The sequence below is a fragment of the Lynx rufus genome, unplaced genomic scaffold (assembly GCF_022079265.1).
Source record: "Lynx rufus isolate CCGP_SWC_20201006 ecotype Redwood Valley unplaced genomic scaffold, mLynRuf1.p SCAF_13, whole genome shotgun sequence".
NCBI lineage: Eukaryota > Metazoa > Chordata > Mammalia > Carnivora > Felidae > Lynx > Lynx rufus.
The window spans coordinates 30999960-31026092 of record NW_025814827.1 but is presented as its reverse complement, the minus strand read 5'-3'; the positions used below and the strand labels follow the sequence as shown (position 1 = coordinate 31026092).

At 46.0% G+C, this 26133-nt stretch overlaps 1 protein-coding gene across 4 annotated transcripts in view; it reads right to left on the bottom strand.

Annotated features, from left to right (window-relative positions):
* Positions 1–4836: 4836 nt before the first annotated feature.
* The window catches only part of FRMD5 (FERM domain containing 5), a 323336-nt gene continuing 302039 nt past the window's right edge, over positions 4837–26133 (bottom strand). Inside the window, exons 8-15 of one of the 4 annotated variants that reach the window (XM_047074487.1) lie at positions 21896–21984; positions 18792–18855; positions 18106–18197; positions 15423–15497; positions 14790–14858; positions 13559–13665; positions 5788–6131; positions 4837–4911 (exon numbers count right to left, since the gene is read on the bottom strand). In XM_047074487.1, the coding sequence (XP_046930443.1) occupies positions 4837–4911; positions 5788–6131; positions 13559–13665; positions 14790–14858; positions 15423–15497; positions 18106–18197; positions 18792–18855; positions 21896–21984 (915 nt within the window). Of the gene's footprint in view, positions 4912–5553; positions 6132–13558; positions 13666–14789; positions 14859–15422; positions 15498–18105; positions 18198–18791; positions 18856–21895; positions 21985–26133 lie in introns of those variants that run through there. The other 3 variants (XM_047074488.1, XM_047074489.1, XM_047074485.1) reach the window with 3 other exon arrangements.

The window sequence follows — 26133 nt, the reverse complement described above, 5'->3', positions numbered from 1 at the left end:
CTCGGAGAGGCTTAAAAATGATTAGGAATTAATAAATCTTAGTTCCTTAAGTCCTGTTTTGGACTTCATGCCTTTGAGTTTCCTTTCCACAGAGATGACTTTGCAAAGGCAGTTCTCCAGGAAAGCAGGGAGCTTGGGGCTGTGTACACAAAGATTTAAATCCTTTCAGTCAGTTATAGTACATGGGGAGGGAGGAGGGCAGACACAGGTATCTTCTGTATCAACCCAAGAGGAAGCAATATATGCCCTTTAACTTCAGGTTCCAAAAACTTAGGTGTCCTTTTGCTAGGCTGTCCCTTCTGATTTAGTACTTTTTTTGGTTTTTCCTTTTTAGTATGGTATTGATGGCCAGTAAGGAGTTTTAGTTCCAGGACAGCATAAACCCATATTTTGGTTCATTTGGTTATAAGTGTTTTTGGATTTTCAAATGAAAAGGTGAAATTTTGTGAGGAAGATAACATTTAGCACAGAGGCAGGAGTAAAACGTTTTAAGGTACCTCTTCCTAAAATGAAAGCAGTGCAAGAGGAAGTGTTTTAAAAGTATCTTTTGCCTGTTTGATTCTACTCCATCAGCAAGTTGTAGGGGTGTGTAGAGGAAGCCTGTTCATGTGCTAAAACCAGGAGTGTATTCTCTTGTAGAGGGGCCTGCTGATGGTTGAGGAACCCTAAGCAGAGGGAGTGGGTGCTAGAGCCCTGAAAGGGTCTGTACATAGGGGGTCCTCATTAAGTATCCATAGAAGAGTGGCTGCCTTAAAGCTGTAGGATCATGGGGGCACCTGGGTGGCTTAGTTAAGCGTCCAACTTCGGCTCAGGTCATGATCTCACGGTCCATGAGTTTGAACCCCATGTTGGGCCCTGTGCTGACAGCACAGAGCCTGGAGTCTGCTTTGGATTCTGTGTCCACTTTCTCTGCCTCTCCCCATCTTGCACTGGGGGAAAATAATAAACAAATGTTAAATAAATGTTAAAAAAACTGTAGGATCATGGGAAATCACCACTCACATCCAGTGGTTCTTAGGCTTTTCTTTTTTGTTTTTAGAGAGCTTTCTTTTTTTTTTTAGAAAATGGTGGGGGAGAATGGCAGAGGGAGAGAGAATCTTAAGTAGGCTCCACACTCTGCGCTGAATCCTACGACCCTGGCATCATGACCTGAACTGAAATCAAGAGCTGGACACTCAACTTACTGAGCCACCCAGGCACCCCTGTTTCTTAGGCTTTTTACTTTGCAGATCACTTTAAGCAAAGACTTTGTCATTAGAAACAAAAACAAAACTCCACTAGGGACAGGATATTAGATAATCATTTTATAGGTGATAGGAACCTCTGAAAATTTCGAGGTGGGTTACATGATTGGTGCTTTAGGAAGATGATCTGGTAGCAGAATGGAGCATTAAAGGGCAGATAGAATTGAAAACAGGAAGATTAGGTAAGAAACTAGCACAGTGGACCCAAGTTTCACTTTTCATCCTCATGGAATTTAAAAGACCATTACCAGTTTTGTAGCCAGAGTGATGGTTATATAATCAGGTGAGATAATGTTATAGGAATATATTTTGTAAGTTGTAATTATCAGGTTACTGTAGCAGTGACACCATTCTATTCCCTTCATAGGAAATGTTTTCTGTTCTTGTTCCAGGCTTGAGTGAGAACACTGGTCTAGAAGCTGGACCATCTAGGTTCTTGTTTATAAAAAAACTTTTATTTTGAGAGAGGAGGGGAAGGGCAGGGAGAGAGAGAATCTTAAGCAGGCTCAGCACCGTCAGTGTGGAGCCAGATGCAGGGCTCCATCCCACAGACTGTGAGACCATTACCTGAGTTGAAATCAAGAGTTGATGCTTAACTGAGCCACCCAGCTGCCCCTAAGATTTTATTTTCTTGAGTAATTTCTACACTCAATGTAGGGCTCAAACTCACAACCTCAGGATCTCATGCTCTACTTATCGAGCCAGCCAGGCACCCTGGACCATCTTGGTTCTACTTTTGGCTCTATGTAGCCTTAGGAAAATCACTCCTTGGTTTTCCTCAACAGAAAAATGAGGTCCAATTCACCTCTAAAATCATTCTATTATTACAGTTTCCACGTTTTTAGTAGTATTTATTTTGGGGGAAAGGTCAAGGATGATAGATGGATATAAGCAAAATGACTATTATTACTATTTTTTTTTGAGAGAGAGAATATTAAGTAGGCTCCATGCCCAGTGTGGAGCCCAACCTCATGACTATGAGATCATGGCCTGAGCCAAAATTAAGAGTTGGATGCTTGACTGAGGCAACCAGGTGCCCCAATAAAATGACTATTTTAAATGATTCTAGTCATGAACAGCAGTCAGCTGTATAAATCCCCCTGGTATCCTTTTATCTCTGTGTTGGTAACTTTAAGGAGGAAAAAGGGAGACCAGTTGTAGGTTAAAAAAGAGTCCACTCTTCAATGATATTTAAATATTTATTTAAGTTTAAAAATAATTTTCATGGCACCAATGATTTTATGCTAACTACATACTGCATATGTAGAAAAAAGTACATTGCTTTGAAGGAAAGTATAACTTAGAATTTTTGGCACACGAAAGGTTTACAACTATACTTTTTAATGAAACTAAGAAATTCACATTTGCAGGTAGTTTACCTTCTACTGCTTAAAGATGCAGTACACTATTCTTTAGTAAGAGTTTTATTTCCTCTGATGGATGAAGCTATGGAATCCATTGTTTTTTTCTACAATGAGATCAAACTAATTTTGAGAGAAAATGGGAGACATAGTGGAACACAGTAAAACCAGGTTAAAAATCTGAACAATGTTTAACGATGGGGAGATACCAAAAAGACTAGTCACCAACAAAGGAGGTTATTCAAGCACTACTTGAAAAGCAAATTGAAGGAAATTTTACTATCTGTATTTTGTGGGGTAAGCCCTGGAAAAAAATAACCCAAAAGTTTCTGTTCAGAGAGCAAAATCCAGCTGTTGGAAGTGGTATGGACTATTGTACTGTTAGAACTCTAGACACAAGTAACATACCAGGAAATGGAATATTGTATCTCTCTTTAATGTGAATATGAAAGGTCACTGTCAAGGTTATCACTCACTGCATAGAAACACCATATTCTACAGACTGAGGTAGGAACACTACACTAAAAGGTAATCTGCTATGTTGCATAAGACAGTAGATATCCAGGTTAAAACCAGCCCCCTATCTCCTGACAGCCTTTTCATCTCTGAGTCTACTTTTCACTTCAGTCCTGTGCTAAATAAAGCCTTCCTGTGTAGATGACAAGTGGCAGTGGATAGTTGGTTCTAAGTGATCCCTAAGTTTTACTAGGATCTCCTTCAGTTTGTCTTGTCACTTGGTAAATAGATGTTTGTAATTCTGCCCTAATTGTCGCTGGTATGGAAATGATCAGACATTCCTCTTCCATTCTTAGCTTCTGGTGGAGTTTTAGCATTTAAACACTTGATCTTGCTTATCTTGGCATCAGTTACCTCTTTGCTGGTTGGTTGTTCAAGCACCCTTTAAACAAGCAACCCCAGTGCCTCCACTGGGAAATGGTCCTGGGCCTTTAGCAAGTCAGGAATGGGAGCAGAGCCGACCCCCTTTCTGCTAACATACTGGTAAGGAGCAGTTTTATTATCTAGATTGGGGTTGGCAAATTATGGCCTGTGGTCCAAATTCAGCTGTCTTTTTAAAAATAAACTGTTATAGAACACAGCCATATTTCCTTGTTTATGTATTACCTATGGCTGTTTTTGTGCTATGATGGCAGAGTTGAGTAGTTGCCACAGAGTATGGCCCACAAAACCAAAATAAAAAAATATGTACTATCTGACACTTTACAGAAGAAGTTTGCCAACCCCTGGTCTAGATGAAAGGGCATTTAGAATTGTACAATCCACTCCCCCCACCCTGCACCCCCTGTCAATTCCATGTCTGTTATACTCTGTACATGGACATGATTCTGCTATTTCAGGGGACAAATTAGGGGAGAGCAAATCTTCAAGTGACTCATCCTGTTCTGCATTTGGGGCTGCCCAACATCATGTGATGTTAGCAGCCACTCCACTATTGTGTGGGTCCCAGGAATATGTCTATGGACTATCCTTAAATAAGTCCTCAGGCCCCAGATGACTTAGAAATCTCTCCCTGAGATGAAAACGAGATCTTGTATGTGAGTGGTTGTTAAGAGTTGCAGAGCTTGGGCTTTGGACCCCACACTCACCCTTCACATGCTATGCTTTGCATGCTTCCACAGCTTCCCTCAGCAAGAATGGCAAATACTTTCCTACAACTCTTATTTTCCTGATGCAGAGGATGACCCTAGGGGGCAGTATTTCTACATCTAATTGTTGGTTTCTGCCACGTTCGCTTTCTTTCTTTTGTAGGCATCTTTTAGTATGCCTATTTAAAGAAATCCTTTTCTTGGTCCCTTCCAAGGCTCTTTGTTGATCTTGGAATTCTCTTTTCTGAAGCTTTTCATTCTCAAGATTAGTTTCTTTCTTGCATCATTTAGTTCATCAGGCTCTATTTTCTTAATCCATAAAGTAAAAACAAAATATGAATTGATAAGAAAATAACATCTTGTTAAAATATAAATTGAAATAGTTTTTTTGGGGGGGGTACAAAATAGGTACTGCTCTCTGAATCTCAACAGTTTCTTAGGTACCTAAGTTCTCGTTTCTGTTAACTACACTTTGTCCGACATTTCTGACAGTCTTATCTCAGGCACCACTGAATTCAACTAATGTCTCTGAAGCACTATAAAAATCTTGAGGTTCTTCAGGAAAAAAAAAAATCACAGAAGTCTAAGTTCATTATATAAAACTCATGGCGATGCCCACTAGGATCTCTAGTCTAAGGGGACAGACTTACCCCACCCCTGCTGCTGCTGCTGCGGTAGCGGTGGTCCCTTCAGATGCCCACTCTGCTCAGATTTGAAAAAAACAAAAGGAAAAGAAAATCCAACTCAGACCATCATAAGAAGCAACTTTCCATTTAATCATTCTACATGGATGTTTACTTTTTTCAAATCTCGTCTGGCAGGAAAACCTACAGATAGTTCCCATTGTCCAGACCCCTGGCCTGTGCTGCTGAGGCTGCACTGATGAGCCTACTGGAGCCCAGTAGGAAAGCTCCCACACAATACAGAAGACGACAGCTCTCTAGTCTTCAACTAGTGTCCCATCTGCTAGGTGACACTACTGCGATAATCCGTAATAGTAAAATAAATTATTTTTATTTGATACTTTCAAAATAATACACATCTATGAAAAATCAAAATTCAAAACCAAAAATTATCCTGCAAATCGGGAGGATGAGAAACAGAGTCGCTGAGCCTTTCTTGAAAGAACCTCTGAAGGAAATGAGTTTTCCCAGTTTGTTTAGATAGGGCATGAGCCTATCCTCTTTTTCTTCTGGGAAATGACCCTCCTAGGCTGTGGACTTTGAGTCATGAGAGGAGGACTTGGTACATGTGCCGATGGTTCCGCGATGGGTCCCATTGCTGGGAATGGGTAGCCGGGCTCCTTGGTCCACCTGGCTAGTTATTGGGAGGAGTCATGCCTTCTCAGGTGTCAATGAGCAGGCTCACCACTGAGCGGATTTTGCAGGCAAACCATCGCCTGAGGGGACAAAAGTATTGATAGTGGAATTGTTCAAACTCGGGGGTCTGGCGGATATCGCGGAAAAAGGCAATGTCAAGGTCAGACTCGGTAAGGATGATCAGGAGGAGGAGCAAAACAAAGAGGAGTCCCATGGTCACAAGGAGCAAACGGAGGACACTTAAAACAAACTTATTCACCTGTTCCTCCTCTGGCCTGCCGTGCCCCTGACACAGGGCCCTCAGCTCTCCCCCAAGGGCCTCCACCTCTGTAGCTGTTGGAGTGCTGGCTTCAGACTCCTTCTCTTCTTCAATGCTGCAGGTGGCCCCATTGATCTGCCGGGAAAGCAACATCAGCTCCAGGCTGTGCTCAGCCACAGGGGTGGGCAGCACACTGTCTGCAGGACTGTAGGCTTCGTCTGCAATCACGGCGACTCGCTCATTGCTATCTGCCCGGCTGCTTCTCACATGAGGCAGGAAGGTGTCCCCGTGGGAGGAGGAACGCACTGGCGTGGAATGGGCACTGTCCCGGAGGGACTCGAGGCCTGGAAATGCAAAAGGAACGTGAGAAGGCTTTCTGGGTCCCTGTGTACACTTTGCTGTCTGGTGGAGGCAGCACCCGTTCTGTTTTATATGGTAACTAAAATCTTGGAAGGAAGCCCCCCTGTACACTTCACGTGACAGTGGCTGCTGCATGCTGTTCTGATGTATCAGGAAGAGGATAAGAGAAGCAGCAGACATCAGAGGGGCCATGGTTGGAGGTTTTTTTCTTTTTACATAGGGTTTTGGCAAGATTTGTCAAAGATTCTGCCTTTCCTGCTTTTGACGTCAATTGAAAGACATTCTGAATTGCATACCATCCCTGATTCAGAGCTGGGGCCACATTTCAGGGAGCTCAAGTCTCCCTCTTGGGCTGAGGGTCTTAAGAGGCAGGAATGGGGAGGAAAAGACTGTTTTCCTTCACTAGGGCTCATGAAATACTGATTCTGGAGCTGAGTGCCCTTCTAACAACCCAGCATGCAGCTCCTTGAGTTCATGAGGTCATCTTTTGGATTTCTGCAGTTGTGCTCTGTCTCTTCAGCCTCCCACTTCTGGTTGTCCTAATCTTAGGGGACGTTAAAACCCTATCTGCTCTTCCTAAGTGGTTTCTTTTTTTTTTTTTTTTTTTTAATGTTTATTTTTGAGAGAGAGTGTGCATGTGCACATACACATGTGCATGCATGAGCAGGGGAGGGCAGAGAGAGAGGGACAGAGAGAATCCCAAGCAGGCTCCACACTCAGCATAGAGCCCAATTCTGGGCTTGATCTCATGACCTGGAGATGTGACCTGAGCCGAAGTCAATAGTCAGATAGTTAGCCAACTGGGCCACCCAGGCACCCCTCTTCCTAAGTGTTTTCTGATGGAGAAGAGGAATAGCCCTTGGCTAGTGGCTCCTTTTTTTTACTTTAGAATGAGCTGGGTCTACTGTAGGCTGACACATCCCCTATCTTTACACACTCCAAACTGCAGAGTGGTCTCTGAGAACATCTTGTTGGGTCAGGGTGGAAATTCTCTTACAATGGTCAGGAGAAAGTGTTCTCCGACCCCCTAAAACTACCCATTATCTCTCTACTTTTTCAGATGGAACATTTCTCTCTTTACAGTGCTCAGTCTCTGGTAGCAAAAAACAGGAGGTGGTTACTCCCTCAACTAAATAGTAGCCATGGAGGCTAGAAGATGTGGGCCTGGAGTCACCGAGTATGGCCCACATCACAATGCTCTCGAGGAAATGGCTTCTTGTTTCAGGTTCAGTGTCTGCATTTTCATTCCTGGCTATCTTTGGGGTGCCAGAGTGGCTCTGACTCTCCCTGCCTTTGCGGCCTATGGTAAGAGAAGCCAGTTCCCTTCTGTTGCTCTGAAATTGACCCTGAATTGCTGCAGACTAGATCAGATTCCCAGCTATGTAAAGGTTTGACCAAATAAGGGTTGATTAGGGCTAGCTTCATAAGCCCAAGGGTCTCTCTCTCATGTTTTGAATGTTGATTTATTTTGAGAGAGAGCACAAGCAGAGGAGGGGCAGAGAGAGAGGTAGAGAGAGAATCTCTGCACTATCAGCCCAGAGACCTATGTGGGGCTTGGTCTCACAAACCGTGAGATCATGAACTGAGCCAAAATCAAGAGTCAAATGCTTAACCAACTGAGCCACCCAGGCGCCGCTGCCCTCCCCCCCTCCCCGCCCAAAGGTCTCTGTTAAAAGGTGGCAGTAATCTTTCAGAAGTAGTGAGTTGTGTTTGGGTCTCTTGAGTAGCCATTTGCTCCCAGGCAGTCTGCCTGCTCAGCCTGCTGGAGCCCATCGACACAGTTAAGGATTCTCCAGAGGAACAAATTCTGGGATTGGTTACAAATGTGGGGTGGGTTGGGGCAGGAACAGCAGCCCCCTGCTAGCCACCTAGTCTCCCCATCACCTCACCATCAGTAAGTATATTTGCCACAGCTTTCAGCTTCTGCTTTCAGAAGCTCCTCGTGGTCCTGGTTTTATTTTTTCCCCCCTTGGGCTAAAATCTTACATTTGTATACTATTTTAAACTTTTTTAAGTGCTTTCATTTTATCTTTCCACGAAGTAATGAAAGCAAGAGGTTACAGAGCTTGCCTGAAGTCATGTGGTTGGTTGGTGATGGCAAAGGTAAGGATGGACTCCAAGCCTCTTTCTATTTCCTGGTGCTAATGATCATGTAGTTGGATTCTGGGCCTGGATGAATTAAGTCAACATCTTACACCTACTTTAGATTTAGGTCCCAATTGCCCAAGAAACTGTTGTGAAATAATGTGAAATTAAGAGCCAGCCCCTTGTTCCAGTGCTCTTGATGCTCCTTTGATCCTTTCCCCCCAGTTTTTTCCCCTTATTCCTGCATTTGCACAAGCAGCATGAGGAATATGAACCTGGGAATGTTTAATAAGTTCCTGATAAAACAAATCTTGAGGCCCTGATCACACATGTGTTGGCTCCTCTGCTCCTCCCTCTCTTCCATTTTTATTTAAATTCTAGTTAGTTAACATACAGTGTAATATTGGTTTCAGGAATAGAATTCAGTGATTTATCACTAACATACAACAACCAGTGCTCATCACAAGTACCCTCCTTAATGCCCATCACACATCTAGCCCATCCCCCCATCAACCCTCAGTTTGTTCTCTAAGAGTCTCTCATGGTTTGTTTCCCCTCTCTTTCTCTTTTTTCCCCCCTCCCATATGTTCATCTGTTTTGTTTCTTAAATTCCACATAATCCTCATACCCTTTCTAGAGGCTGTCCCCTCACAAAGACAGCTATGACTGTCAGATCTTCCACAGTATGACCAGCTTAGCTGCTGAAGCCACTTCAGTGCATTTCAGCTTAGCCTACTATTCAGCCCTAAGCTTGGAGGGGAAGGAGAGAGGCAAAGGCTGTTAGAGAGAACAGATCAGAGGGACACCAGAAACCACATTATAATAAGTTGTTGGTACTCTCAGTAAATAAGATAATGGAAATGTATGCATTTCTAGTAGACTGCTAGACAAACAAAATTACTCAGTAAATGTTAGTCTTCTGTTCCCTCAACAGACCTCACCTGTATGTATGTCAGACTAGTCTTGTACAAAACTTCAGGTTCACTAGAAGTCACCACCCACCCCAACCCCTTCATCAAACCTGTTACTGTGGGATGGAGGGGGTGGGTACCGTGGGTGGGTGGGATCTGGCAAATGGCACAGCAAAACAGAGGATTCTTTTTTACCTTGGATATGTTCCAGCTGCTTGCCTTGCCCAGAGGTGGCTCCCTGTGGGCCAGGGGACACAGTGGTCAGGAGCCTCCCCTGGAGCCGGGGCCCCATCCTCAGTATGCGCACACTTAGTGGCCGAAGGCAATGATTAGTCAACCGGAGCTGAACTCGGACTCTGGTGTGAATCTTAATCAGACTCTTCCCCATGGTCGCCCAAGAAAGCAGATACTTCTTCAGTGGAAACCAGCTGATCTCTTCAAGGAAACCAGCCAGGCAGGGGAGATACAGAGGCAAAGGATGGAAAAACAACTAGGGACAAAGGATTTTTGCTGACCTCATGCATGGCAGCTCCTTTACAGTGCCTCCCGTGCTGGAGAGAGGATGTCAGCTCTGGAGACAAAGTAGGCTGAGCTTCAGGGAACGAACAACTCTGAGAGGCTGACATTATCAGTGGACTGGATTCAGTCAGAAGCACTTAGAGCCATAAAAAGTAATGCCTCTCCAGCAATGTGGCTGTTTCCTGGAGGCCTGTGTAAGGGCCCCAGACTTCTCAGAGTCAGGTGTAGAGAGGGCAAAGAACAATCCCACAGGGTATGGAGAATCACATAGTTCCAGAAAATGCAGGATGTGAAGTTATAAAGACATTTGGCTTTGGGTTGGGTGGCTCTGAAGTGTGAGGTGTCAGCTCTGGGGCTGGAAACGGAGTGTGTCCCATCCTCCGCTGGGCTGTACACTGTTGGGCCTTCTGTTGCTGAGCCAACCCTCAGGGTGCAGCAGATAAGAGGAACCAACATACCTGAGCATCCTCTCTGGTCAATCCTGTGCTAATAACATGTGGTATCTCAGCATCCCTGAGGGCAGAGGGGAAGGCCAAGCAGTGTGCAGTTATCTTCTTAAGGATCCCAGCTCATTGGAATCACATAGTTTCATTTGTATTGTAGCGTTATATTAATGTTTTTGCAATTTTCCCATTTTATTTTTATTAAAAAATTTTTTTTTACATTGATTTATTTTTTGAGAGACCTAGAGCACAAGCAGGGGAGGGGCAGAGAGAGAGGGGGAGACACAGAATCGGAAGCAGGCTCCAGGCTACGAGCTGTCAGCACAGAGCCCGACGTGGGGCTCCAACTCACAAACCGTGAAATCCTGACCTGAGCCCAAGTTGGACGCTTAACCGACTGAGCCACCCAGGTGCTCCTGCAATTTTCCCGTTGTTTTAGAGATAGTAAACAAATATTTCCCTCTGGAAAAGGCAAATCATTTCTGTGATAGTATGTGCCATATGGACTATATAGGAAAGACAGTCTCTGATGGACTATGAACCAATTTCAAATGTCCATAACTTCCTCGGAGTTTTGGTTAGCACCCTTCTTCTGAGGCCCCCATCATGCTGCACTCAGCCCTTCCCTGCCTGGTTGGGTGAACAGTGAGGGTCAGCTTTGTTTGCTGGGTGCTTTAAAGGCAAAATCCCTCTTGAGAGATGGTGTAGCTCAACTCTCTGGGAAATAATCCATTCTTTATTTCCCCAGGCTTGACAATAATCCCTGACTGATAGAGTAAATTAAAAGCTAAAATCATTTTCTTTTCCCCACACCCAAACCAGATGTCCATCTGCCTCTCCTCACTCTGAGCCTGTTAGTGTCATTCCTGCTGGGGCAGTTCTTAGCTGCTTCTGCCTGTGCCCTCCCGAATCTACTGGGTTCCAGGCTGAAGGCCATGACTGGGGATGAAGGCTGTGCTCGTCCACAGGCAGCCTCAGGCGTGGGGTGTAAGCAGCAGTTTGGCTCCGAGTAGCACGTGGGAGCCTGCTGTGCTATAATTTGCCAGGTGTGAAGTTCTAGGAGGCTGAGATTGTGAGGGTGTGCCTTGGCCCTAGAAGTCTCTGCTTTAATAGCTTCTTTGGTGGCCTTTTCCTGCTGCATCCTCCCCTGGCATTTTACAAGCAAAGAGGACTATTTCAGATGCTGAAGAGCCTACTGCTGCTGCAGTGGGAGAAGACAGGCAGAGCTGGCTGGGAACTGAGGCAGCCTCATAGCTTGTCTTGGGGGAGCTTGAGGACAGGCTTCCTGCCTTTGAGTTGTTCTGCCAACCCTGCTTTGTGGCTACTACAAATGTATTGTATTCCCACACGGATAGCCTCAGTCTTCCCTTTTCTGGGAACCTGGGTTTTACTGGACATTCTTCCATATGCTGGAGAACAAATGCACGAGGCTCTTCCCTATACCTGCATTAGTGCCAGCTTCCTTCAGAGGGTGACCTTTTCTCTAGAAGGACAGCTGTCCTGACTTTTTGCAGGAGCTTTGGGATGAACCTGGTGGCTTTAGACCTCAGGATGGATGGAAAGAAGGGCCACAAGGAGAGGAGAAAGTTATGTTTCCTCAAAAGAGAAGAAATTCATTCTACTTTCCTTAGATGAACACCCCACAAGAAGAGGGTCAGAGAGAACTGTGCTCCATTCTCCTGCTCAACCTAAGACCAGAGGAAAAGCCAGGAGGCTGTGTCTGATGACAGACCTCAATAACTTCACACCTTGCATAGTGATTATGCTTCGTAGTTCATAAGGCACCCTCCCACATCCACACTGCACTCTAGGGTGGGGGCAACAGGCTCAGAAAAATACATGGTGAGCTCTGATTTGAATCTCACCTTTTACTTCCTGACCAGGCCTCTCTGCATTATGCTTGCTGCCTGTCCAGTAAATGCTTTAATCTCTATTAAAAAATTTTTATTTTAATGTTTATTTATGAGAGAGAGGGAGACACAGAATCCGAAGCAGGTTCCAGGCTCTGAGCTGTCAGCACAGAGCCTGACATGGGGCTTAAACTCACAGATCGCGAGATCATGACCTGAGCTGACATTGGACACTTAATCGACTGAGCCACCCAGGCTCCCCAGTGCTTTAATCTCTTTCAAGTACTTCCATGTACATCAGCTTCCTCACAACTCAATGGGGACACAAGGAAGGTATCCCTACTTTACAAATAGAACAACTGGGGCACCTGGGTGGCTCAGTCAGTTGAGCGTCCAACTCTTGATTTTGGCTCAGGTCATGATCTCACGGTTCAGGAGTTCAAGTCCCACGTTGGGCTCTGTGCTGAGGGTGTTTGAGATTCTACGTAAATAAATAAACTTAAAAACAGAACAAAACAAAAATCAAAAAGAACAACTAACATACTCAAATAATTAAGGCACTTGATGTGGTTTCTCAGCCAGGGTTCTCAACCCCTAGACTGTAGTTCTATACCAGATTTAGGTAATGCAAAGTCAGGGACACATAAAATCCTAAACACAAACCCATGATCCTCACAGGGGAGCAGCGGAATGATGTCCTTCCTAACCTACGTGGTTATTTTCATTCATCAGCATTCCCACAGAAAGGGCAAAAAGTCTTCCCCACCTTCCAGGATAGGTTTGAAGCAAACCTGCTGCTGTTCGCTGCTGCTTGAGATCTGTGGTCCTACAAAAACATCCATCTTTGGGAGTAAAAGCACTCGACTTATACCTATATCCAGCCTGGGGGCAGGTCAGTCAGTGACAATGAGGCCAGTATTCTGAGAGTCTCCTAACAATATTAACTACCCAGGGACTAGAGAGGTATCAGCCTTAGCTACTGCAATATGTAGTTCAGTGAAGATACACAGACTTTGTCTCCCTGCACCTCCCCCCGACCCCACTCCACCCCACCGCAGCCTCCTCCAAAGGGAGGGAAGGGTAGAGAGAGGTGAGGCATGTTAGATTTCCTGAGATCACATTAAAGAATTCAGATAGCAAGAGGAGAGCTTTCTACAACTGAAATAGAAGGTGGTAGCAAATACTGGAGTGCTTCAGAACCAAGAGTTTTTCATTTCTTGGTTAACTGCCTCAGTCACCTTGATTGTTTAACCTGTGGAGACTGGTCTGATCTGAAAAACAAGTGAAAAGCCTCTTGATGGAAAGCAATTTCAGAACTGCAAGGAACCTGGCATATGCAACATACATAGCCTCCCAGAGGTCTACCCCAACACTCTCAGATCTAAATCCCCTCTTGGACTACAGCTCAGCGGGGCTGGGTGGGATCACCCTTCACCTGAAACCTAGCTGGTGTTCCCATCCACTACACAAAACCTTCTCCCGTCCATTGGAGAAAAGTGCTGCTGTCTCTGCTGCATTCACTTCTTTTCAAGGTCCCTGAGAGGAACGGGTCCAAGTCAAAACTTGGAGGAACCCTGTGGTCATCTCCAGAGCTTTTGCTCACCTTCCATGATGGAGATGTGAACAGCTCTTCTCCGGGTCCTAGGGACACTGCTCAGCCTTGGGCCATGGGTTATGGAGGGACAGCTGCGGCTGGGAACCATCCCTGCTCTGAGGTTAAATGAAAAGAGAACTGTGTTAATTCAGTGCACACAACAGATGGGATCAGGACTCAGAGTTGAGGAGTAGCTACTAGAATTGCCTGGCTCTGTTAAGTTTGTTTGTTTATTTAAAAAAATCTTAAAACTTTTTTTTTTTTTTTTTTTTTTTGTCTTTAGTCCCTGGATCCCCATCAGAGACACTGCTTCAAACTCATCCACCTCCTCATATCCCAGACCCATCTGAACCTTGCTTTAGTGCAGCAGTGGTGCCTCTCGTCTCTGGGCAGGATTGTCAGGGAGTAGAGCCCCAGGACTCCTGAAAATGTGCCTGAAAACCCATATGGCAGCCTCCTCTGACTGCTGACAGAGACTGCTGCTCCAAGGGGTGCCGTGTGAAGGCAGTAATAATGCTCCCATTCCCAGAGGTCAAGCTGGTTGATGAACCCTAGCTGTCCTGGCTAATATTCTTTCTGGATCTTATTAGGTTCAGGAGATATGCATGATGTACAGTTATACCTGAAGCAAGGATCTCAAAACTATTTTAGACCTAGTGAGACAGGACTGTGGGGTGATCCCTGGCTTTCTGTAATTGGTTGATTCCAGAAACAAGGCAATCTTGCATTTTGGACATGCCCTCCGTGGTCTATGGCCACTTTTAGGATTTGGGAGGACACAGAGAAGTGTCCAGGAAGGTGGTACTGGGTACTGTGCCCTCCCTCGTTCTTCATCAAGGCTCAGGGATACCAGGGTTAGACTGTTCCCCATGCTTTTAATGTTTATTTATTTTTGAGAGAGAGACAGAGCAGGGCAGGGGCAGAGAGAGAGGGAGACACAGAATCTGAAGCAAGTTCCATGCTCTGAGCTGTCAGCACAGAGCCCGATGCGAGGCTCAAACTCAAGAACTGTGAGATCGTGACCTGAGCTGAAGTCGGACACTTAACTGACTGAGCCACGCAGGTGCCTAGACTGTTCCCCATGCTTTTAGCTGAGATGGGGAACTTTCCTATCGTGTTCTCCTTTCCCTTTTGTGAGCCATTGTGCCCAGAGTGGTCATAGTACTGGAACTGCTGCCTTTTTGGAGATTCTGAGATCTGAACTGCAACTCGTTTTGGGGGGAAGTCCCTGGCAGCCTACCTGTGTATTTCTGGTGGCTCCCGTTTGATCTTTGCACTCGACTCCATTACTTCCTTTGCAACTCGGCCACTATAAATAGTATAATAAAACAAACAGAAAGGGATTAGACGGTGTTCCAGCACTGGGCTCCTAAGATTTCAGATACTTTGGATGACTGGGCAATGGCCATTTTGGCCTAGTCCTTCCCAATGTTTAGGTCACTGAAAAAAGCTGGCTTGCTAGGTTAAGTTCTTACATGTCCTGATAGCTTAGCTTAGAGAACTATCTCTGGAGTCTTTGGTATCTTCCATTTTCATTTAGAAATGATTGCTCATTGTCCAGCATGTTCCAGAAATATTGCAAAAAAAAAAAAATCTTTAGACAGACATGAAAAGAATCACTGGTACAGTTCTTATTTCACTGCTGTTGTGAGGGCAGAAGAAGATATATATTTTAAGCCCTGCAGACAAACTGTGGCAGGGAAGGAAAGAAGTAGTCAAAGGGTTAGGAGACAAGGAGAATTGGATAGAAACCTCAGGCTTTTTTGGAGGTTCCCAGTTCCTTTGTTCTCAAGGATAAGGACCACTGAGGCACTGTTCTCCAGAGAGGGGTCTAAAAATAGGTCCATAACAGTTACTTACTGTCACTATTTACCTGTATCGAAACCGGCTCCCTTTAAAGAATAAATTGCTGCTGGACACTGTGCGGACTTGGCTTGACTTCTCGAGCCTGCAGCAAGGCAAAGTCCAGTGTGACAGATGGCCTGCAACTGTTTCATGGGCTAAGGCAGCGCATTCCCAGCTCCTTCCAAAGGCTACTTGAGGAAACTCTTCAGGAAAAGGACCTTCACAGTCTGGCTTGTCTCTGACTCTCCTTTAGGACCTGAGGGTTTGCTCACAGCCTCAGTGCTGGGGACAGTCATGTTGAAACCCATTTTCATGTCAGGAGAGCGAGGGCTCCCCAAGAGTGCTTCATGGGGTTGGCCAGGGGGACTGAGAATAAATGTTAGGGGTGATGGCCTGGGGGAATAATACAATGCTGCCTGTCAAATCCCAGGACACTTGTTAGCAGTATGACCTTGGGCAAATTTCTTTTTCTTCCTTAGTTTTAGTTGTTTTATCTACAGAATGACGGAGCTGGGACTACTTGACCTCAGGAGTCCCTTCCAGTCCTAGTATTTGATGATTCCATGTCTGGGTAATTGTGGGCAGAGGAGAGAGTAGGGGCTGCCCTCCCTATTCCATTTCCCTCTTGGAGAGTCCTAAAGTAGGTTATCATAGTAAAGACTCTAAGAAGTCCTGAAACGGACAAACTAGCTTAACTTTAATACAAGTTCCATCTTTTATTTGAACTTGGAATCATCCCTCTTCTCCCAGAGAATCACTTTCAAGGCTGTGGACAGCTGGTGTGGAGACTCTGGAAGACCATGGGCACTGTAAAATATCCTCTTAGGTGACTTCTTTGATCCCAGATGGCCCTCTCACCCTTAGATAAAGGAAGCTGAGCAGAACTGCCCAGAGTGAGGCCTCCCAACCCAACTGACTCAGCTTACAACATGCCCTGAGGTGCCTGTAGTGCTGATCTAGCCAGGAACTGATCTGGGTCTGAAGCCTGTGTCGTGAGCAGGCAGTCAGTATGTAGGGAGTTGTCCCCAAAATCCATGAATAGCAGTTCCTGGGAGACCATGTGCACCTGTCTCAGGGCTCTGTGAGGCTGTAAGCCTACTTGCCCTCCTGCCTGAATATGTCCTTGAGTCTGACCCGGCTTCTTTCAAAGCACTAGGCCAAAGGCAGTGCCAGGGATTTGTGTGTAAAACGTGCTCAGAGTCATGCCAAAGTGGCTGCTGCTAAGACTTGGCATAATTGGGGATCTGACCCAGGCTAGAGGCTTTTAACACTTACTAGAGAACATCAAGTAATCAGTAGAAATGTGAAAAACAGCCTCAGTTTCCAGTGTGGGTCTTGGTAGGGCTAGTTAGGTGTGGGGATTTGTTAACAGAACGACTCAAACTGAGTTTGGTCACAGGTTCAGAAGCACAGTTCTGTTCCCATGACACAAACAGAAAAACAAAGGTCTCCAAAAATGGTGCTGACATGTTTTCTTGGCTTCTCTCAGACAGCCATGGACTGAACAGGAGGGAAATTTGACCATGTGGCAGCCTTTTCTGAGTGTCCTCTTCTTTAAATGAAAGAAGCCGACTCAGATTATAATTCAGGCTGCCCATTCAGTTCATCCCTGGTTCTGGTATCAAATGCATAGAAACTATTAAGCAATTCAGAAAGCCTGACCAAGAAACAGCCTCTGGAGCTGTGGCCCTAGATGAGGGAGGCCCAGTTCTGCCAGCCCACACCCCGTAGCAGCCAGCAGGCAGCAATGCCTTTCCCTGGGGAGGAGGATGGTGCCCCTCTAGCTCAGAGCAGTTCTTCAGGGTCCTGGAGGTTACTGGAGGGAGAACTATGGCTTGTCAGAGGCAGAATATACCACAAACTTTGTCTTATGTTTTCCTGATTAAGATCTAGCTTATTAAATCATAAATCATTGCATTCTATTTTAAAAACAAGACCAAGGGTTTCAGTGAAACAATTATCTGCCATCACCCCAGTTTCTCAATGGGCTATTTATTTGTTCCCTAATGCCTTTATAACCACTTTCTTAATCAAAGAAAATAGCACAGAAACCTCATATACTTTACAAATCCTGTGATAATCAAAATTCTTGCTTTTGCCCCAAAGCTGACTTTTCACTAACAGACAAGTCCTTGCCCTTCTTCCAGCTACCCCACTCAGGCTCCTGGGCACTTGTTCTGTCACTGGCACTACCTCTGGCAGTGGCACACTGGGAAGGTCTGGCATCAACCCCAGCTCAGCACTAGGGCACCCACTGGGGAGCAAGCCCCAGAGTTTCCCCAAGGCTTAGGGAATTGCCCTGGGCTGCACCTGCTGCTCCTTCATGAAGCGTTGTACTCTGGGCCTTCTATGGCTCTGAATGGCTCTGCAGGGCCAACCTGATTCAAGTCAGGTACCTGTGAGCTATTTTTGGCCCAAGCTTTGCCCTGAAAAGACCCCTCACTGCTTTGCCACTGGGAGCTATGCAAGGACATCACAAGGTAGATCCCTCGGGTATCTCTGCTGAAACACATTTCTTGACCTCAGCTCTATCCATCCTGGGAGTACAGACATCCAGAAAGGGGTCTGTTTTATTAAGGAGTGCCAGCCTTGTCATCTTATGTCTCCTTTCTCAGTGTTTCTCAAATTTTCCTGCCCATCATTCCTCTAAAAAGTAGCTTTTATGACTCTGGCTCTGATAAAGATAGTCCCCATCACATGTGTCCACTCACTTGTAGAAGGCTTGGTTCTCGATTCCACATTTCCAAAGGTGCTTGCATGCTTCTGGAGTTGGAGCAAAATATGTGAGAATAATTTTCTTTTCCTACAAAAAAATCCCACATAGAAACAGCTGAGCGCAGGTGGAGAAGCGAAGGATGAAGTAGGCCAGGACCCTGACCCTTGGGCTGTCTGAGGGCTCCCCAGGACTTCAGGAAGAGGTTTCAGATAGGGGAAGGGACTTCCTGGCAGCTGGCCAGTTGGATGAGAAGGCCTGCAGGACCCGCCGGGGCAGAGCTCAGTTCAATGACTAAGTTCACACTGGGCAGGTCCAATCACAATAAGCCTCAGCTGCCACAGACTCAAAACCAAGAGAGCCCTCCACAGAGAAAGTGCTCCTGTCGTCTGCATTTTCTACTTCCTTTTAAAAAGTTGTTATCTTGGAATGCTCCTATAGAAGCAAAAGAATCTTTCACTGTCTGCATTTCTTGGAGGTATGGAACCTCCGGGTGTCACTAGCATCCCTGAGGAAGTCCTGGGCTCCAGGGCCTGGCCATTTCTCCATCCCTCACCTCCAGGTCTCTGCTTCTCATTCAGGTGGCTTAGTTCTAACCTGGATATGCCACTTTGGTTGAGCCCTGGCCATCAGAAACCACCCAGTGCCCCAGCCCTCCCTGAAGAGAAAGAAGCCAGCACTCACCTCTTTCTGACTTACGTATAAATAGAAAGTCTTTCCTTCAAATTTCAGCTTGGTCACCTCATTCCTACAAGCACAAAGAGAACACCTGTCACCTTGTTGTGGGCTGCTTGTTCACAGCTAAGTCTCGTAGATGCACAGCCCACCCTGACTGGAAGGGGCTCCAGGCACAGACACAGTTTTAGCCAAAATTAGAACTGAAACAAGACAGCAGCGCAGTGGCTTTAGAGAACAGTTGCTGAAACAGTTCAATCCACAGTTTTCTGGTCAATCACACCATAATAATAGGGTGATAGGAGGATTTCGGGCTCATCAACAGTGGCTGTAAAAGGGAAATGTTTGTATGGGAAGTAAGTCTAGGTTGAGAGGTACCGGGCCATTTCAGGATTTGGTTCATAATGCAGGTGCATTATCTGGATGGGACTGTCAAATGTAAGATGCCACAGGTAGCTGATGAGGCCAAAGTTCAAGATACAGCAAATAATGAAAAACAATGCAACCAGGTTCTGAGGGAGTTGAGTCTTTCAGGTGACTGTGCCACTGGATGGAAAATGCAGTTTAATGCAAACAAATGTCAAACGATCTCAGGGAGGGGGGCAGGGCAACATACCAAAGAGAGAGAACAGATTACATGGAACAGTCATGCAGCGTACTGACCAGGAAAGGGGCTTAGGGGTTTTTGTAGAAAAATCCTTGAAGCCACCAGCCCAGTGAATGGCTGCAGTAAAAGAGGCAAACAGGATACTGGGGTACGTCACCCGCGGGACAGACACAAATCAGAAGAAGTGACATGGTTACTGTACATGGCACAGCTTAGACCTCACCTTCACATACTGCTCTCAGCCTTGGTTACATTTACAGAAAGGAAAAATGACAGGGGTCTTAGGCGGATGTCCCTGAGAGCCAGAGAACTAGGCCTTAGGATCGATCACTCGTTACTTCTCTTCCATTTGCCTGACATAGCTGCCCTTTGGAGCCTGAAGGCCCTCCCATCTCACTGGGGGTGGAGTCCTTATTTTTGTACCCAACTGGGACCCCCAAGAAGGTCTGATCAGGCCTGTCTGTCTCCACTTCATTTCTTCCTCTTTGTAATTTCTAGGGAGATTTCCTCAATATATATCTTAGGAAGTAGCAGAAAGGTAGTGAGAACCACATACCCAATTTACTACTGGCCAAAACTGAGGGGACAGAGGAAGGTCACTTGTTTCCTGGAAATCATGGGTAAGTATGAGAGCTCACAACTCTGACTACCAGTTCTGAGCTAATACAAGCACATGGTATACCTTCCTTGTTTGATTTCCCTCCCAATCAATCAGTCACCCTCATACACATACAGAATACAATAAATATCAATTGATTAATATGGAAAGGAACACACCGATCATCTAGGCTTCAACAAACAAGATAGGAAAGTGGGAGAGTTTCTATTGGAAGTGAAGTTGGGTTTTACATCTATTATTTTAAAATTGAGACACAATGAAAAGCAGACTTCCTGAAGAAGTGTGATATGAGAGAAGCCACAGAATGAAAAGTTTGTGGGAGAATCAGGTGAGCATCAGGGCTTCTGGATGGGGAAGGATACTTTAGGGACTCCAGGTGCCTGAACAGGTGTGTCCTACTTGTTTCTAGCTACACATGCCTCCTACCAGGGACCTCATGAGACAGGCGGCCTGGTCAGAGTGTGGGCCAGGATCTGGGCCATCTAAGGAACATCAGAAAACCCAGCTATATCTAGGAAGCAAGGGTTCCTCACTGGGAGAGCGGTGCCCTGACCCTACTCATTGTCTTTTTGTGAAAAGTATTTTGTTGGACAGCAGACCCCAAATCCTCACCATTGTCACCCAGAGAGCACAGTGAGTGGGCCAACTTCAGAAGGCCTAGCAAACAGATGCGTTGGGGTGTACCCTTTTACTCAGTGCAGCAAACTGCCTTGTGAAGTGGCTGTTTTCCTGGGGGAATGGGACCTGGGTGGTCATGTCTGGCAGTGGGGGGTGGGGGGCAGTTTCACTAGCACTCTGGTTGATGATCAAATTACCATTGTGCACAAGAGCAATGGGGTTGGAAAGGTGGTGTTTGTCCACAAGCTTGGTGGGGGAGCTCAAGAGGACACAAGAAGATAGACACCTTGCAGCAAACCCCAGTAGAGAGCTCGCCAGGAAGCAGCTTTGTCCTCAGATTCCCCATCAGCTCTTCTGGAGAAGGCAAAGGACTGAAGACCGGAGCAAGCTTCCCCAGCCGAGCTCTGTTGGGTAAGGTAAGCCATTTGTTCAAGCCCATGGGAGGAGTTGGCCAGCTTAGACTCGGCAGTCTAAGGCCGAAAAGGTACAGAAATCACAGGGGCTTAGTACAACATACAGCATGTTCTGATGAGGCTGAAAGATGTTTGCATGGTCCAGAAAAGGGGCCTCCAGGAGAGCCAAATATCCATCAACAAGCCAGTCTGTGCTGCATCGGCTCCCAGATCCATTTAGAATAGACCCTGAACTCACAGGGTGGAGAGGAAGCAGTTCAGAGTAGCTTCAGCTGAGGTAGTGGCTCTTAGCTGCTAGAAATGGGAGTGGAGGAAGGGAGAGGGGAGCAAGGGTGGAGATGTGACTCCTGGAGGCTGAAGACACCTACAGCCTAAAGAGGGACAGAAGGGAGATAGAGCAGCATCCATGCTTGTGCAGGCAGTGCCCAAAGTGGGGCTTGGCCCACAGAGGGTGCAGGATAACTTCTATCTGCCCCAGGGGTGAGCCCCTCCTTCTTTAGGCCAGTGGGTAAGGAAGTAAGCACCCATGCGGATGCAATGGCCCTCAGTGGGGGACAGTCCCAAGGACTTTGCTTCCCTAACATTGGCTGCAGCCCCAGGTCTTTCATCTTACCTAGAAATCACCCTCCACACTCTTTGTCTCTCTGGAGAGACTGTTGGCTCTCAGGAACACCCCTTTGGAAGAACAGGATCCCTAGGCAGAGACCACTACCTCGATCAGTTATCATTATGGACGCAAGGCTTTGGAGAGGGCTCAGAACCATAACTGCCCAATCACAGACAAAGGACGTGGGAACCATAGCCCTCCCCAGTTGGTGACGTATAAAAAGCCCATTTTGGAAATGAAGATACTCACCATTTAATGAAGTGGACCCTCTTGTTTCCTTGCAGAACGACAAACCCAAAAGGAGTGAAGGCCAGAAATGCAGCATTTCCTGACACATCCTGCAACACAGAAAGACCTCTCATCAGGATGACATAGGCATGTAGGTGAAAGGGCGAGAAACGCAGTTGTTCGTCAGTGATACAGGGGTAATGTTTGGGAGTAGGTCACAGAGGGAGGAGCACTTGGATATAACAGGCACGCTACTCACCTTCCCTAAGCCTCAGTGCCCTTAAATGTAAGTTGTAACTAATCTTAGAAGGCTGCTGTGAATATCCAAAGAGAATGGCAAGCCCTCACACATTGTAAAATGGTGCAGTCACTTCGGAAAGTAGTTAACTTCTTCAAATTGTTAAAAAGAGTTGTTATACGGCCCAGCAGTTCCAATCCTAGATACCCAAGAAAACTGAAGACACACATTCACACAGAAACCTGGATGTAAATGCTCATGGTAGGATTATTCATAACAGCCAAAAAGTGGAAACAATCTAAATGTCCATCAACTGATAAATGAGTGAAAATGTGGTGTATACATATAGTGGGATATTACTCAGCAGCAAGAGGGACGCAGTACTGATACCTGCTATAATGTGGATGAACCTCGAAAACATCGGGCTAGGTGAAAGAAGCCAGGCACAAAAGATCACATGTTGTAGGATTCCATGTGTATGAAATGTACAGAATAGGTACATCCACAGGGACAAAAGATTACTGGTTGCCAGGGCTGTGGGGAAGGGGAGATACATAGGGAGCGACAGCTAATAGATACAGGTTTCTTTTTTGGGGAGATGAAAATGTTTTAAAGTTCGTGGTGGTAATTGCATAACTCTGTTACTAAAACTAAAACTACTGCATTACACACTTTAAAAGGATGAGTTTTACCATATGTGAGTTATATCTCAAAAAAGCTGTTGAGAGACAGAGAGAGAATGAATGGCGGTTATTATTACAATGGCCCTACACACTGGGCTCCCTCACAAAGTTTAGCTAAAGAAAAGATATGAAGCAAGCAGCTATGGGGAATAGCCACGGTCAATCCTGTGGTGCCTGAACCATCAAAGAGGCCTCCTGACCACTGGTCACTATCAGTTTGTACTGGTTACTCTCAGTTTGTAAATACCAGGCTTGAGGTTCTGCCGAGCCAAGAGGGGAGAAGCTGTACGTCATGGCTGTCTCACATAGGAAATGAGCGCCATGAGGGCCAGGCTGGCATGGGGCACAGAAAGCAGGTTGATGGATTGTGCTCTCTCTGAGGAACTTTCTTTGCGATAGGGACCTGAGGGGAGAAACTCTCTGTCAGCGTGTGAATGTGCTCAAGTGGCCAGAAAATTATGCCAGGATGTTGGTCAAACGTGCATGTAGGACATTTGTCTGAGCCATAGCTCATATGGTGCAATAGGGTCAGGCACCTAGTATGAGGCATCCAAGTGGGGGCTATGGCTGTCAGGCTTTCCTAGTTTTTCCCACTTTCAAGTTTTGGCTTCTTGGCATACATACTCAGTCTGATCAGGTCTAAGAATAAAAAGCAGGCCTGGGCAGGGCCCCATGAGCCTTGACCCAAAGAAGAAATGCAGTTTTGTCTTAAAACTCTTTAGAGTCAGGTTCCGGGTATGAACATCTGGGCCCAGGGAATAAATTAAGTATATGTTTTGCAAACATTTCCACTTAATGTATTGTTAGTATTGTCCTTTCCTCAGGGTCTATTGTGATACCGACACTTGGCTGCAAGCACAGTGTCCTTCAACCCAGGGGCAACAGCAAAAAGCTGTTTAAAAATAACCTGAATGGAGATACTGTGAAGCCACAGGGCTGGTTTTCCTCCTGCCTGTCATCAGTCCTTGGTGGTGGTTATTAATACCTGAGTGCCAGCACTGCACAAAAACATGGTCCCTGGCCAGGGCACCCATGCTAACCCAGCAGGTTTGCCTATGTTGGATACATCTGCCCACTGTGCAGGCAGGACCCAACGAAGTCCAGGAAAAAAGACAGAGACTTGAGAGGGTGGAAGCCTTGCCTTATTCATAATCACAGGACAGGCTCCAGGAAATATTTATCAGATGAATGTGTAAGACAAGGAGGTGGGCCAGAGGGGCTGGGGGTAGGGGAGTACACATGTGAGCAAAAACAGGAGAGGAGGGCACAGGTGCAGTGGAGGTAGGGAGGGCAATTTACAGTGTCTTACAGTGTCTAGGAAAGGCCTAGAAAGAATGGGTGGAAGGATGGAAAGAAAGGGTCAGGTCAGCAGAGGACTGTGGGTGGCTAGAAATACTGGGTAAGGAATAGGGAGGGGAAGGGCCTCCACCTGCTTCTTGCACTCCTGACCCACGCAGGTAACAGGGCAGAGGAGCACCTGTGCCGTGACCATAGCGTCATGGGTCCTGTGTCAGGCCACGCAGACCCAGGCTCTGGCTTGGCCCCCTCACTGCCTGTCCCTTCATTTCTCCATGTTTCACATTCCTCATTGTAAAATTAGGGTTGAGAACACTGTCTACATCTTAGGTTGTGCTTAGTAGGCACTCAGTACATGCTAGGGGTCGTGTTAATACGAGTTTGTTGCACTTAATACAAAATCTTTTTTTTTTTTTAATGTATTTTACTATTTTTCCTGACACTGATGGATTTAATTTTTGCTAGTTAGGAAATGAGGGTGTGGGAAGTTGAGGTAGAAAGAGAGAAGTCATTCAATGTTGGGGGCCCATGGAGAAGGGGGATTTGGGTGATCCATTTGGGATTTGGGGTAAAAGTGAAGCAGGCAGAAGAGGAAGGAGACAAGCTGTGACAGATTCCTGAGGGTCGTCCCAGTGACAGGCCTCTCTGGCTATAGCACAGAGGGTCCTCCCACAAGCTGGGAAGAACTGGCCAGGCTGTCTGTTGGCACTGTCCATCTGCACCGTCCAGACACCTCAGGGCTGGCCTCTGGGTGAAGGCAGGTGTTGGAGTTAAAGGGGGAAAAGCCTCTCCTGACCAGACTGACTGATTCAGAACAGGGAGCAAACTAAGAATAAACCCCAATCAGATGCCACATCACTCCGGTAAGTAATAATAGCACCTTGAGCAATCCCAATCCAGTCTCTCACATGGAGAGATCAGTTTTTCAAACTGCTTCCAATGCAATGTTGTGGATGAGGGCTGCTGCAAAGCTGGGCACCTGTGTGTCTACAGGGGCCAGGGCAGCTGGAAGGTTTGCTTCTTATCTGTGGCATGTGAGGAGCAGGACCTGGAATTACAGAGAAAAGCCTCACATCTGTACCAGCACAAAAACACAAACAGGCAGCCACGAAGACACCTTCTCCAGAGCCTTCCCAGTTTCTTCCACTAACATGTTATTCTCATGGGATTTGTGTGCAAAGGACAAGTTATATGACAAGAAGAGAAGGAAATGAGGACGAGGAGAGATGTGACACAGAAAGTGGTAACCTGTTCCTCAGATCTTCCGTGTTATCAAGTTGGAGGCTATCTTTCCTCTTTGTTCCCTTCCCATCCCAACAAGATCAGGACCCACAGGACTGAACATTAATGGATCCGAAAGGTGGAATAAAAACTTGCGTCTTGACAGCCACACAGCAGATATTGCCAGCCCCATTGTACATCAGATAATGGTCTAAAGTATTTGGTTCACTTCTACAGTTGTGAGGTACGAAATTCATTTTCAGTTTTTCATCCTTGTAGAAAGAGCTTCATTCTTGGCTTAGGAATTTAGCCCGGCTTCTTATTTACTCTGTGACTTAACTTCTCTGAGACTCAATTTCCTCATTTCTCAAACGAGGGCCATAATACATACTTTAAGAAATACTGCTTCTTTCTGATTTTAGGGTGATGGCCTAAATAACTTATTGCCAAGACATGGCCAACAGTGGTTTTTCTTGGAGGGGCTGGATTTGCACAGAGTCCTTTCACATGTTCAAGTAGAAACCACCATGAAACTCAACATGCATCAGTTCGATGTCGTCAAAGGCTCACCCTAAGATGATAGCTCTGCCCAGAAAAGGATTTTTGGAAATCACAGCAACTGACTGGTTCTGGGAAGTAGGGACATCTGGCCACCTTTGCCCAGTCCCCATGGGTTCCACCTCGGGATACAACGAAGCAGCCTTCTGTCTACTGCTGCCCTGGAGGACATCCTGGGTATGCCAGAGTCAGAACCAGGGCATTCTTTCGAGATCATCCAATCCCCTCTCTGGAGTATGACTTAAACTAATTCGATATGGGTA